Genomic DNA, 12,985 nt, shown 5'->3' with positions numbered 1-12,985 from the left:
TGGGACTCTATTTGTTGAGCCAGGGTGTGTTCATTCTATGTGGTTTATTTCTATGTTGGGGGTTCTAGTTTGTTGATTTTTATGTTTGCCTGAGTGACTCCCAATCAGAGGCAACGAGTGTCAGCTGTTGGCTGGTTGTCTCTGATTGGGAGCCATATTTAAACTGTATGTTTTTCACTTTGTGTTTGTGGGTTTTTGTTCCGTGTTGGTCATTTGTTACCAAGGACGTTACGAGTCGTTTGTTGTTTTGTTTCTTGCTTTAATTAAATAAAGTAAACATGTTCGTTCATCACGCTGCGCATTGGTCTCTCCCTGACGATCGTGACAGTGTTGTTGTTTAGTTATATGAATGTGAAGTAAAATACTGTGCTCATGTGTTTGGAGCTCATAGCAAAAGGGAGAGGTATAGCCTCTCCCTTTTGAGGGCAGGAAGGGGGCTATAGTGGAGCGCAACATGTTTGTTTGTTTGGTTCTTTTTAGAATTAAGAATATACTGCAAACTGGGACTATTCTGCACACATTCTGACACATCTGTAATTGTTATTCCATTAATTCAATGAGCCCCTTTGAAGATCACTCGACTTCACGCAGTGTTTTGACAGAGGGAAACGTTGCCTATTTGTCATCGACTTTTAAAGTCCCTGACTTTTTAAAGATAAGAAAAAGTTTGAGGATATGGGTGTGGTTTGGGAAAGGGGAAAGGGGGGGAAGGGACTGGAGAGAGAAAGGGGTGATGTGTAGGCTATGAATTCGACGCTGGGTGGGTCTACAGCTTTTCAGAATTCCAAATAACTCTCGTGCGTAAAAGCTCCCTCACAGGTAACGTTTATCAACCTAATGCTGTTTACAATTTCTATGCAATGGGATTGGTGGAGGGTTTGTACCGTTTTACCAATGTTTTTGAAGGCTCTGTGGGTGAAAAAAATAGTTTGGGGAGTTATTTCAACTTTTTATAATGGAACTACATTCAGTTGATAAGAACTCTTTGGAAGGATTACATGCATTTCACCTTTGCGATCGGCAAAACCCCCCGTCAACATTGGTTTACTTCATGCATAGTATTATAGATAACCTTTTAATGAAGATTTTGTATTCATTTCTGTATAATACATTTGTTTCATAGACTCACTTCTGTCGTCGTATTCTCGCGCTCTTTTCTCATAGCCTGTGTATGGGGCCCGTTGCATATAACAGGGATAGCGTCAATAACAAATGGTAATGTAGAGCCTAGTAGTCCAGTTAAAAAAAATACATGGCCACGTTGAATAGCCTGTTATTTTTCTCAACTGAAACTTGCAATTGAGTCTAATTTTTTTGCTGCGTATATTCAGGTTAATAATGATTAGTCTGCAGATAAACGAATAGTCTAAACGTTTAGACCTAATACATTTATACACTTGAGTAACTTTTTAAACAATGTTGTTGTGATGGTACGCCTACAGAAACGACAATTATTACTTTACACTCTAAGCGGTCTAATTGTAGTTGATAAAAAATAAACGAATCTATAAGCTCCTTTATAGGAAAAACGTGAATGAGCAATCAAATGCAATGATGTGCACACAACCGAGTCATATTTGAAACGACCCCCATTGACCATTCAGGTAGAGCGCTCGAGATCCGATGGAATCCTCGTTGCTGAGTGGGAGTGTGTGTGTGTGAACGATAGGTCATGCATTCATAAAAATAAAAATGTTGTTGCTAGTGAGACCTCCACGACGAGTTTTGAGTCCCTCTCTTTTCCCTTTATTATATATTTTTTTTTTTTAGGTAAATGCTGTTTTCGCGACAGCTGTGTGTGAACGCTGAACAATATAATTACCCCTTGACTGTTCTATCCCAGACCTGGATCAAAAACATAAGTCAAATACTTTAACATGTGCTTGATTTATCTGGGAGTTAGCACTTTTGGGACTATTCTATTATTCCCATTGTAGGCAAACCAATTCAAGTGCAACACAAGCATTTGAAAGTATTTTACATGTATTTGACCCAGGTCTGGTTATGCCTCATATTTACTAAGATAATTAAGCAATAAGGCATGAGGGGGTGTGGGATATGGCCAATATACCACGGCTAAGGGCTGTTCTTATGCACCACGCAACGCAGAGTGCCTGGAAACAACCCTTAGCCGTGGTATATTGGCAATATACCACAAACACCTGAGGGGCCTTATTGCTATTATGAACTGGTTACCAATGTAATTAGAGTATGAAAATACGGGCTAATATACCACGGCTTTCAGCCAATCAGCATTCAGATCTCGAACAACCCAGTTTATAATTAAACAATAAGGCCCGAGGGGGTGGGGTATATTGGCAATACACCACAAACACCCGAGGTGCCTTATTGCTATTCTGAACTGGTTACCAACGTAATTAGAGTATGAAAATATGGGCTAATATACCACAGCTATCAGCCAATCAGCATTCAGATCTCGAACCACCCAGTTTATAATAAGCAGCATAGCCTATTCACTGTATATCTTTCCACAACACTTATCTTTTCTCAGTTAGTCACAATGTTGGTCCTGGCTGGAATCGTTGTTCTTCACATAACCGCCATCATCATGCTCCTGGTGGCCACCATTGATAATGTAAGTATATAAATATCCCCTTTCCTTTTCTTTACATGCTCCCAATGGCCAATGTCACCTCAGTGACCCCTTCTGTTCCATCAGTTCTCCTGCTCCATATGAACTTCAGAACGTCTTCATGGACACCATAATAAATACAGGGCTAGAACTATAATGTGCACCGCTGTGCAGTGCACGCCCTGTTGGGTCCAAGGAACCAACACTGAAAACACAGTTACAACACTGTTATGAGATGATGTAGCTGTTAGTAAGTTCATGTTACATTGTCTCTGCTGCTCTTCCCCTGTGTTGTTGTCTGCAGGCCTGGTGGTTCACAGACTCAGTGGCCACAGACGTGTGGGGCCGGTGGGAACTGGCAGGTTCAGCTTGGCACTACACCAACCTCAAAGGAGAATATGCTGAAGGTACAGTACAGATGCCGTATCTTAATTTGATCATCCTGTTGTTGCAGGAATTTTCCTGCAGCGCAGGAAATGCAAACTTGTAGTGTATTCAAGGTTTTAAACGGCTTCTAAAGTTTGTAATTTCCACACAAAAAAATTCTGACTTGATTTGCCCAATGAAAAATGTATCAACCCCTACAAAAAAATGTCATTCACATTTCCTGTTGCTGCAGGATTATTTTCCTGCTGTTTGAAACTGTCTCAAATTAAGATACAGCATCTGTGGGCTCACCTCTTGTTATGGCTACACAGTATTAGCTTCTACCAAAACAAGATAGAGTGGACATATGCTTATACTCGCTCGGTAGTTAGGGGTCGAATTGAGCTTCCAAAGTGAAACTTGTTTTTTAAGCTGAATCCCTGTTCCTTTTACAGTGGTGAGTTCCAATAATGGTTTTTAATTCCACCCCTGCTGGTAGTTCTACATGGCATGGACTAAATTATTAATTTATTAATAAAAATGAGTGTTATTGTTCTGTATGACAAGAGTCTAGGGTGTCAGGATCTCATAGAGCCCTGTTCTCTCTGTCTCCCCCTATAGAGTACCTCCAGGTAGTGCAGGCCGGGGCAGTGCTGGCCTGCATCTTCTCCATCCTGGGCCTGTTTGTGTTCGTGGCTCAACTCTTCACCTTGTCCAAGGGCCAGAGGTTCACCTTCTCTGGAGTCTTGATGCTCATCTCCTGTAAGTTGCTTGTGTCCCTGTATCTGCATCTTAATACTGTATGATCTATGTAATGACATCGATATAAACACAGTGTATATGTTTTGTTGTAGTCCAGTACTAGCAAACAAACTAATAACTGATGCAAACTGATAACTACTCATCCAGTCTGAATGCACACCCCGGGGGTGGGTCCCCATGAGCATGGAAATACTGCTATAACTATCATTTACTGCTATAACTATCACTGTTAAGTTCAGGTCGAAATAGTCTCAACAGCAGTTGTGTGTCCAGCCCTATGAGTGACTTTGAGGTGATGTTTCCAGTACAGCACATAACTGTTATTAACCTAACAGGTGTTTTTAAATCTCCCCTCTTGTCTCCCTGTAGGTCTGTGTGTAATGATCGCTGCGTCCATCTACACAGACATTTTCCACAAGCAGGACCAGGGCTGGTTCGGCCACTCTTTCATCCTGGCCTGGATCTCCTTCGTTCTCACCTTCATACTGGGCGTCATCTACGTGGTCCTGCGCAAGAAGAGCGAGTAGAGGAACAAGGGATGAAGGGGAAGAGAGGAGGATTGTAAGGAAGGAGTTTATATTATGTTTTTGCATTGAGTTGGAAAGGGATGGATGGAGGGAGGGGTCTTAATTAGTTTATTAACAGTCCCAGTATTCCGATTTCCCTCTTGTGAGGAGGAAGGTGGTACAGAAGGGGGGAGAGTGGACCCCAAATAATTGTATGCGCAATCAATTTCAATGCAGACTACTGCATGCCTGTTCAAATGGGAGATTTGTAATGTGTAATAGATATAGTACTGTATATTTCAAGGTATGCTACATACCTGTTGCAGTACTTGAACAATCAGCAAACAAGCTTTCATTTCCAGTACATGTTTTAAAAGGAATTTTAAACATTTGTTTTATTTTTATAACTGAAGTATTTTGTAACCATTTGTAATTGTTTTATGATCTAAATAGATTGTAACTGTTTGTTGTGTGAATTGTCATAACGTGCATTCTAAGTACATTTTAATCATCTGTGTGATTCTGAGTTTTGGTTGGCTTCTATATCAAAGTACATTTTAATCATCTGTGTGATTCTGAGTTTTGGTTGGCTGCTATATCAAAGTACATTTTAATTTGTACAAGTGAAAAAGGTAAACCAGGAACGGAGGTCACTGCGGTATATGTAATATCACCATTTATTATAATGCAGTAGAGGATTTTTGTAATTACATTGGAATTCAAGCCATGTTTGTTCAGACTATACCATTTATTAACAAAATAAAAACGCTACATAATAAGCATATTTTCCATTCATATTTCATCTATTCAACATATTTCCAATAAATAACTACTTTGTGCAAGACTTGACCACGAGCAATCCAGCGACCACTAATAGGCATAACAGTAAGATCACAATGACCTGCTTGGTCCGGTTCACACATAAAAAAAAAGAAAAAAAAAAAAGATGCAAAACATTGTGGTTGTGAATGCAACCCCACCAAAACATTATTCAGGAGGCCCTACAACAGACCAAGACAGAGACAGGAATGTTCCATTATGTGTCATTCCGAGTGGGTGTAGTGAGTTGATCTGGACTGTACTAAATCCCCTGTCCAGAGGGGGTGATCCGCTCTTGCACCACCAGGTGAAGGAGGTGGTTCTGCTCTGCTGAGAGAAGAGGCCTGAGGGATGAAGAATAATTTATTGTCCATTTTCCTTATGCATGTTCTTAATAATTTAGAGAGAAGATATCCATGAGAAAATCATAAGGAAAAAAACTCAATTTAAATGTGAATTGCAGCTAAATAGCTACCACATGACTGAGTTTTTGTTTTGTTTTTTATGCTTACCAGAGTTCAGGTTGAAGAGACTTGAGGGACTCTGTGTCTTTTTCCTGGCAGGCCATCTGCCACAACACAGTGACAGACTGTTATAGACTGTTAAGACTTTGAAAGGCCAGCATAAGCACGAATATAAATCACCATAAAGCTAGAATCCTTAATCAAAACAATAACAAAGCATCACCCCGACTTTGTTTTTGTAAAACGCTGACGGATGGGCCTGGAGAAACATAACCACTCTAATTCATAAACAGAGCTATGGATGCAAGGACTGACCATCCATGATATCAACATTATAGCTTCAACCATGTCTTTAGGCTGTACAGTTTTTGTTTACATTTACATTGTTTACTAACATTGGAGTAAAACAAGTTTATATTTTGGGTTCTGATGGGGTACGACAGTTGAACTAAGCTCATGAAGCATTTATAAGTTATATTCTTCAAGAATCAATATCATTCATTTATAAGTCCCAAAATGGATGTAGCAACTAAGGATTCTAGCTTTAAAGTTGACCCAGTCATCAATCATGCTCTTATTAATCCTCATGTGAGACACTTGATCTTCTCACCCGGACATTAAGGGCCAATACATAGCTATTTTGTGTGATATAGTCTAGTGAGGAAATATGTCACTTACCACAACTGACTGCAGGAGCAGGAAGACGTTCTCAGGTAGGAAGGTCACTACAATGAGAGGTTTGTAAATATGTTAAAAAATATAAAAATATATAAATAATCTAAAGCTCATTATGAACTTTGTTCCCCATCCCAACTTTGCTAGTGTTGTGGAATTGTGTGTAGGAGTGTTTCAGGTCAGTCAGGTTAGAATAATGGCTGTAGTGTAGTTACCCTGACTATGAGGGTCAAAAGACTCCCAGGCATATCTCTCCAGGGTCTGGGCATGCTCTGGCAACAACTTCTGGGGAGGAGGCTGCAAAAGACAGGTGGAAGATTCAGCCATTTAAAACAATGAGGGTCACGTCTGGCAAAACTAAGACATTAACATTAATTCTCAGCTTTAAAAGAGAAAACGCAATTTAGCAGTGACGAATCCTCTGTAAGTGTTTGTAGGAAGGAATTGAATACAGGTGAAGTGAAATGTAATGGAATAAGAAGGAACAACCATTTTCTCTATGCTGTGCCTACCTCAAGTAGCATCAGCAAAAGTACTCTGGAAATCTCACACTTGGCCACAACGTCCAGAAATGCACCTAAGAAGACAATGAGCAGAGGAAAAGCATAAGAAAGGAAAAATTCATATTTATTTTAGAATGTGTCATCAGTTACAGAATACTTCCTGAACTTCCTGCTTTAACACAGGAAGTGATGAGTTAGCCACAAGGGTTGGGCCAGTCCATTATGTCCTCACCAACGGGGGTGCTGGAGCCGGGCAGCTGCAGTCCCCTCTCCTGACACATCAGCTGCATCTCTGTCAGCACGGCCAGCGCGCCGTCATAGTCACCTGACACATAGAGAATAGACAATGCCTATTACAGTATCATGCTGTTGTTGTTAGGGTTACAAACACACACACCAGAGTTTGGGTCAGTTCCATATCAATTCCAGTAAATTCAGAAATTGCATTGCACTCCTCTGGAGAAATTCAATTTCCAAAGCAACTTACTGGTATACTCTAGACCCCAACACATGTATACGCACACAACCACACTTCAACTGACATCTGGACCACATGCAGGTAATCCCCATACCATAACCCAGTTTCCTGGCTCGGAGTTCAATACTGAGTTGAAAACAAAGAATAACACAAATCTTCACCTATGGTCCAGACCCATCAACCCCCACCCATCCCGCCACTGTACTCACGGGTGAGTATTTTGCAGGTGGCCATCTCTCCCATAGACAGCAGAGACTCAATGGGCTGCTGTGTCTGTAGTTCTGCTGCTCTCTGGTAGTGAACTATAGCCTCACCTGGTCTGTTCATCTCCTATAGAAGAAGATGACAAGAGAGAGGAAGAGAGAGGGAGGGAGAGAGAACAGCAGAAAGATAAATAAAAAAGAGAGACCGAAAGAGAGAAAGAGACCGAGAGAGGGCTGTTCATATGAACTTAATTCACTACACAGACTGACATAGAAGATGAATCGTTGCCAATCTATCTTTTGTGATCAGTTTGGTCCATTACCTTGAGGGCATTGCCAAGTTCCAGAGATAGACTGGCGGCCATGACAGGCTGGTTCATCTCAATGTACACCTGAAACACATTTGTAAAACACAGCATTATACTACTGTCTCCAGTGGAATCTAGTGGAAAGGCCAGGGAAAATGGGTTGTTATTATGTACGGTAAATTCTCCAGATGCTTGGTCCATCTCTTTATAGCTGTTATTTCAGATGGATTCAACAATAATCCAAAATGGATTAGATTATCATTTAAATCCCTTAGCAAAACCAATAAAGATATTCTGATTGATCATTTTACCTTTCACAGCTGTTGTTCACCAAGCCTGTTTAAACCAGACTGAATGCTGCGCTCACTTTTGTCTCACTTCACGTCAGTCAGTTCCATCTGGTCTAACCAGGCTAGTGTTCTCCTGGAATGGCAGGATCATTATCAGCAGCAACTCTTAAAGGTCCCAAACAGTCATTCTGATTCCCATGTAAAATAGCCTCATGACTGACTAAACTATCACCCATACTATTTTTTGGGGGTAGAAATGCTAAACATTTGAGGAAAATTACTTTCTCTCATGGCTAAGTACCAGGAAGTCTGAAAAGACAGGCTGAGTGGCCGGGAAGCTTATCTTCATGAGCTCGCTTTGACTGACAGCTCTTTGAAACACCTATTGCAAGAAACGTGGATGCAGTGAGCAGTGTTGCAGTAAAATCATCTCAAGCAAAATTTGTGATACACAAAGCAACTCAATACAACATTGAAATGACATCAATGATGTGATAAAAAAAAAAGACATCTCCCATGTCTCGTGATGCAGTTCACAGCAGCACTGATGGGTGTGTTGACATGACAACTGCGTCAGAGTTTTGAATGCCCTTCCTCCCCTTTTGTTCCATGCTGGCTGTAGACCTAGCTAGCCAGTAACTAGCTAACACCAGACACAGATGGAAGTATCTTTGCCATAGATGAATAGTGTAAACTTTTAATTGCATTTGCTGACACCCTACAGTCAAATTTTGCACCAGTAGAGTAGCTATCTAGCTACTGTATATAAACCACGCCCCTCTGCAAACATGTGATGTCACACACGTCATGTCCCCCTATCCCCTTAATAATCCCGCCACCTGAATCCAAGTGTTTGACATGGGGGAGGAGACCAGTAACTTTATGATCAAACTTTATCAATGTAGAAGCAACAGTCATGTTTCATACTTTGGTCATCATACTTTGATCTGGTTTTATCCAAATATCATCACATTTTGTGAAAAACATGATTCTGACTGTTCGTGACCTTTAATTTATGACTTGTTTGTGCATCACTGTTCTATTATGTCAAACATTTGTAGTCTTTTTAGACCATGAAAAATAGATATTGATTGATTTGCTAAAGAAAGGATCGAAGAGTTACCTTAATGGCGAAGCTGTAGCAGTTGAGTGCGGCCTGCAGGTGCTCGTCGAAGCCTGGGGCTTGTAGTGCTCTGTTCTCCTTCTCAGAGAGCAGGAAGAGCCGGGCAGCGTCAGTCAGGGCCAGGGCCTCCCCAGGAGCATTGAACAGAGTCTGCTCACACCTGTGGGTTCAGGTAGGATATAATAGGTATAGATTATATATTGTAATGTGAGATATCTAATTTAGAATATAATAGGTAGTAGGATATAATGTTGGTTGTAGGATATTTACAGACAACGGAGGAGAAAGGGCAATATTGATCAGTCATTCTATGCTACCCATGTCTGTATGATATTAATAAGGGCAAACAATATGGTCTAAATAGGGGGCAATATTTAGAGATGAAGACTTACCTTGCCATTGCAAGGTCACAGAAGGCTGCATACTGAAGGCAGTCTTGCTGCTTCAGCTCTTTAGCCAACTGACCTGCAGCCAAGAAGAAATACTGGGTGAGATGCAAGCCACAGAATCAACAGAAATGTGCAAATGGTGTACTTAATAGTAGGGATCATCATCTGAAAACATGAACATATTAATAAATTGTTGATATGTTGGCAACATGGTTATTAGTCATCATAATTTTTTCCTGGAAACATTAACTACTCACCAAACTGCTCACTTGCTTCTGCTACATTGGGTTTCCGAAGAAAACGTCTATGGTGGGCAAGGTGAAATTACAGTTAGTTATAAACCAGTATGGACAACACAGAATGTCAGACATGTTTAGTTAGCTAGTTACCGTTAGCCTAGTAGCCACTGCTATTCTACCTGATTAGCTATAACGCTAGATAACTAACGTTAGCTAAACATAATCATTAGGTCATTCAGGAATGAGGATTCATTTGAAACAGCTAACTAATTATCTATCTAGTGCCAGCTAGTTAATGAGTTTAGCCAAAACATGGTAAAAATCAAAAGCTTATGGGCTTTTCTTTGGACACATGACACTGACTACAGTTAGCTAGCTAGCTGTGAAATCCAGGCAACCTGGCTCGCAATTCTAATGATTAGACTATCATGCATTACACATTCAGTCGAATGGATACCTAGAACAAAGTCAAGAACGTAAAAAAAAAATCGTACTTTTTCAATTTATTTGATACAGCACGATATCTCATCAGAAAGTCACCCTCCGCTGCCATGTTCAACAAAAAGTAAATAAACCAAACCAGGAAGTAGAAATGGGAGACGTGTTTCGATTGGTTCTTACTCAAAATAGCCTAATAGTCTCATTGGATACAATCGTATTAGGGTGGGACTTGGGAGTAGAGGGGATCAGTTTGCAACATTTCCAGCTAAAATAAATCTGACATATTGCAGGTGGACTCACTTGTGGTTAGATATCCGTTCATTCAAACTTAGTCAATTAGACAAAATAACTAGAGACATTCCGTGATGATAACAACCAGAGACACAGCAGTTTATTTTCAACAGAAGTCATGAAGCTGCAGGGTAAGATACATGCATGATTTTAGGGTTGTATAAAAGAACAAGAGAGATTGCAAAGGCAGGAAAATAGAGGCATATAGATGCCCAAACACAGTACAGATGTCAGTAGGTCAGAAATTCTCATAGACGCATTCAAATATTACATCTCCTTGTGGCGTTGCGTCCTCCATCTGTAGGAGGAGAGTGGGAGAGAGGTCAGGACAGTAGCATCCGCATGAACTCGAACAGCTCTTTATCAACATTATTGGTAGCTATAGGTCTATTCATATCTATTTTGGAGAAAATAGAATAGAATAAAATAGAATATATCTGGAATGACAAAACCAAGGCTTTAGTCATTTATATTTCCCTGTAGTCCTGGTTAGTGTATGTTCACACTGACCGATTCCTTTGACTTCTTTCTCTTCACTTTTTCTTTCCTCTGGACAGATTCACGGTTTACTGCTGCTGCTGCTCCTGGGGCCAAGACCTCATAGACAGATGCTGGCCGAGACTCTAGACTCTGAGAGAGGAGGCAGTTCCAGGTGAGACACATTCATTATTTTAGTTGACATAGTGGCCTACAGTGGATGTGAAAGTTAATCAAAACAGTGAATCTTTGTTGATGATATTTCTTTGATTACCCCCACACAGTACCCCCATGTGTCAAGGTGGATCTTTGAGTTCAAGTCATAAAAATCAATGTGGTATAGTTTCAGCAAGTCAATGGAGATAGAGAGACATGCTTACAGCGTAAACTGAAGCAGAGGCAGCTGCATTAATTTTACTGTCCTCCTCCTCTTCATTCTCTCCTCTATTCCTTCTGCTTACTCCACTACCGGTACTTCCATTCTTCAATGTAAATTGACCCTGGAAATCACAAGTTAACAAACACACAGACTGATACAATGACAACAAACCAACCACAAAAGAAGGGTACAAAAATATACAGTGTTTCAAAACCTCCACCAAACCTTTCTCAAATCTCTTACCCATTGGCTTTTAAACACATATATGGACCCGATCACACTGAAGATGAGGAGGCCTGTGGTAAGAGCCCCCAACACGATGAAATCTGAGTAAGGCTGTCGGTACCCCTCGTCTGAAAGACAGACAAAGACAGAGACACAGAGACACAGAGACACAGCGACACAGAGATACAGAAACAGAGAAAATAAACATAATACCATTAGAGGTTGTCCAGTGTCAATCAATGGCTGAAAACATTTGGTAGGAAGTAGATTATTGTCAAGTGAAAAAAAAAGAGTTAGAGGACTTTTTATTTTCATGATGACAATCATGCTTGTTGTTGATGGTGGCATACATCCGACATACATCCGACATCTAAAGTATTTGTACCGAAAAAAGTCCCACTATCATGTCAACAGTTCCTGTTACTCAACAGGATAACAGAAGTTTCACTAACTGTTATTTATCTATCATCCCTTCATGTTCTGTTTCCCATCACACACTCACCTTTCACCAGAAGAGTCCAGAAGATCTCTGCATTTTTATACTTGCAGTTATACTCTCCTGAGTATGAACTGTTACGTGCTGTTATTGTCAAAGTCAATGGGTCTTTAGTTGTTTGAGAAAAGGGGAGTGGCCATCTTTGTATCTCCTTTTGGTCTGGAGGCCCAGAGCAGACTAAGTCACTTGAGTTCTGATTCATTGGGATGGTCACTTTGAGTATGAAATGGAGCGTTTCTCCTGCCAGAGTCACCCTGACTCTGTCCGGCATGGAGATGGCTGTGTTGGCTGCTAAATTACATAGGGGAATGTAGAGTAAGGCTCAATCTGACATCAAAGAAGAAAATAGGCAACTGACTTATGTATTGATTTGCAATACCTTGATATAGCCTGCTTAAAATACATTGATATACAATGTTGATGAGAAAAGACGTGAATGACAACAGGAATTTCTATCATGACATTTCTAACTTCTAACATGAAAAATGTACTTTCAACAGTATCGTGGTATTGGTATTTAAATGTTTTGTTAATTAAATACCCTTACCTTGAGCCTGATGATTTCCCAAACACATCAGGACATACAGAACTCCAACCATCCAGATGCACATTTTGAAGAGACGCCAAAAGTTTAGTTTTTCCCCTCTGTTTCTAGTTCTCTGCGGTCACTTGAGATAGGAAGACCTGTATCAGTATTGGAAGGATTTCGTCCAATTTCCCAAACAGTGTGTGGGTGTTGCTCCAAGCCTTTCCCCTGTTCAGATTGCCTAGAATGTCTATGTCTGTATCTGTTAGTCTTGGCCTCAGAGAGATCACAATACTGGGGTTCCTGTTTTGCCCTGGCCACTTCCTCAAAGTGTTGAAACGTGAGCCTTGTGAAATCCCCAACCACCAGACATAGAATGACCAAGATACTGTACTGAACTGGGAGGTATAGGCTATAAACAGATTATGAATT

The 12,985-nt window shown here is 40.5% G+C and overlaps 3 protein-coding genes across 5 annotated transcripts; 1 reads left to right on the top strand and 2 right to left on the bottom strand.

Moving 5' to 3' along the window:
• Positions 1-748: 748 nt before the first annotated feature.
• On the top strand, positions 749-5,007 carry emp1 (epithelial membrane protein 1). The gene is made up of 5 exons (XM_084198931.1): positions 749-819; positions 2,513-2,596; positions 2,898-3,000; positions 3,581-3,721; positions 4,091-5,007. Exons 2-5 carry the CDS (start codon positions 2,522-2,524, stop codon positions 4,246-4,248), a joined length of 477 nt encoding a protein of 158 aa, XP_084055057.1. The 5' UTR covers positions 749-819; positions 2,513-2,521; the 3' UTR covers positions 4,249-5,007.
• f8a (coagulation factor VIII associated) lies at positions 4,889-10,329 on the bottom strand. The gene is made up of 12 exons (XM_084198927.1): positions 10,213-10,329; positions 9,737-9,783; positions 9,483-9,555; positions 9,091-9,250; positions 7,693-7,761; positions 7,376-7,496; positions 6,921-7,013; positions 6,698-6,762; positions 6,401-6,482; positions 6,189-6,235; positions 5,559-5,614; positions 4,889-5,390 (listed from the first exon to the last, which is right to left on the bottom strand). Exons 1-12 carry the CDS (start codon positions 10,269-10,271, stop codon positions 5,309-5,311), a joined length of 954 nt encoding a protein of 317 aa, XP_084055053.1. The 5' UTR covers positions 10,272-10,329; the 3' UTR covers positions 4,889-5,308.
• A 193-nt stretch (positions 10,330-10,522) lies between these two features.
• nfam1 (NFAT activating protein with ITAM motif 1) lies at positions 10,523-12,811 on the bottom strand. 3 transcript variants are annotated; one of them, XM_084198928.1, is made up of 6 exons: positions 12,575-12,811; positions 12,034-12,318; positions 11,550-11,659; positions 11,308-11,427; positions 10,961-11,080; positions 10,523-10,748 (listed from the first exon to the last, which is right to left on the bottom strand). In XM_084198928.1, the coding sequence occupies exons 1-6, from the start codon at positions 12,636-12,638 to the stop codon at positions 10,689-10,691; spliced, it is 759 nt and encodes a 252-aa protein (XP_084055054.1). In that variant the 5' UTR covers positions 12,639-12,811; the 3' UTR covers positions 10,523-10,688. The 3 variants fall into 3 exon arrangements, with proteins under 3 accessions (XP_084055054.1, XP_084055056.1, XP_084055055.1); XM_084198930.1 differs by having other exon boundaries at positions 11,308-11,409; positions 12,575-12,719; XM_084198929.1 differs by having other exon boundaries at positions 12,034-12,315; positions 12,575-12,719.
• Between the last annotated feature and the right edge of the window lie 174 nt (positions 12,812-12,985).

Source organism: Coregonus lavaretus (genome assembly GCF_964263955.1).
Source record: "Coregonus lavaretus genome assembly, contig: HAP1_SCAFFOLD_276, whole genome shotgun sequence".
Lineage (NCBI taxonomy): Eukaryota > Metazoa > Chordata > Actinopteri > Salmoniformes > Salmonidae > Coregonus > Coregonus lavaretus.
Note: the sequence above shows the minus strand (reverse complement) of the source record. Positions and strands in the feature narration are given on the sequence as shown.

Excerpts from the sequence above, each read along its gene's own strand:
- emp1 (XM_084198931.1), top strand. The coding sequence starts at position 2,522 with ATGTTGGTCCTGGCTGGAATCGTTGTTCTTCACATAACCGCCATCATC. Across the intron at positions 2,597-2,897 it reads TGGTGGCCACCATTGATAAT|GCCTGGTGGTTCACAGACTC; the intron begins GTAAGTATATAA and ends TGTTGTCTGCAG. Across the intron at positions 3,001-3,580 it reads CAAAGGAGAATATGCTGAAG|AGTACCTCCAGGTAGTGCAG; the intron begins GTACAGTACAGA and ends CTCCCCCTATAG.
- f8a (XM_084198927.1), bottom strand. The coding sequence starts at position 10,271 with ATGGCAGCGGAGGGTGACTTTCTGATGAGATATCGTGCTGTATCAAAT. Across the intron at positions 9,556-9,736 it reads AGAAGCAAGTGAGCAGTTTG|GTCAGTTGGCTAAAGAGCTG; the intron begins GTGAGTAGTTAA and ends TCTTGGCTGCAG. Across the intron at positions 7,497-7,692 it reads AACTTGGCAATGCCCTCAAG|GAGATGAACAGACCAGGTGA; the intron begins GTAATGGACCAA and ends CTTCTTCTATAG.
- nfam1 (XM_084198928.1), bottom strand. The coding sequence starts at position 12,638 with ATGTGCATCTGGATGGTTGGAGTTCTGTATGTCCTGATGTGTTTGGGA. Across the intron at positions 12,319-12,574 it reads GGGAAATCATCAGGCTCAAG|CAGCCAACACAGCCATCTCC; the intron begins GTAAGGGTATTT and ends TATGTAATTTAG. Across the intron at positions 10,749-10,960 it reads GAAAGAAGTCAAAGGAATCG|ATGGAGGACGCAACGCCACA; the intron begins GTCAGTGTGAAC and ends CTCCTCCTACAG.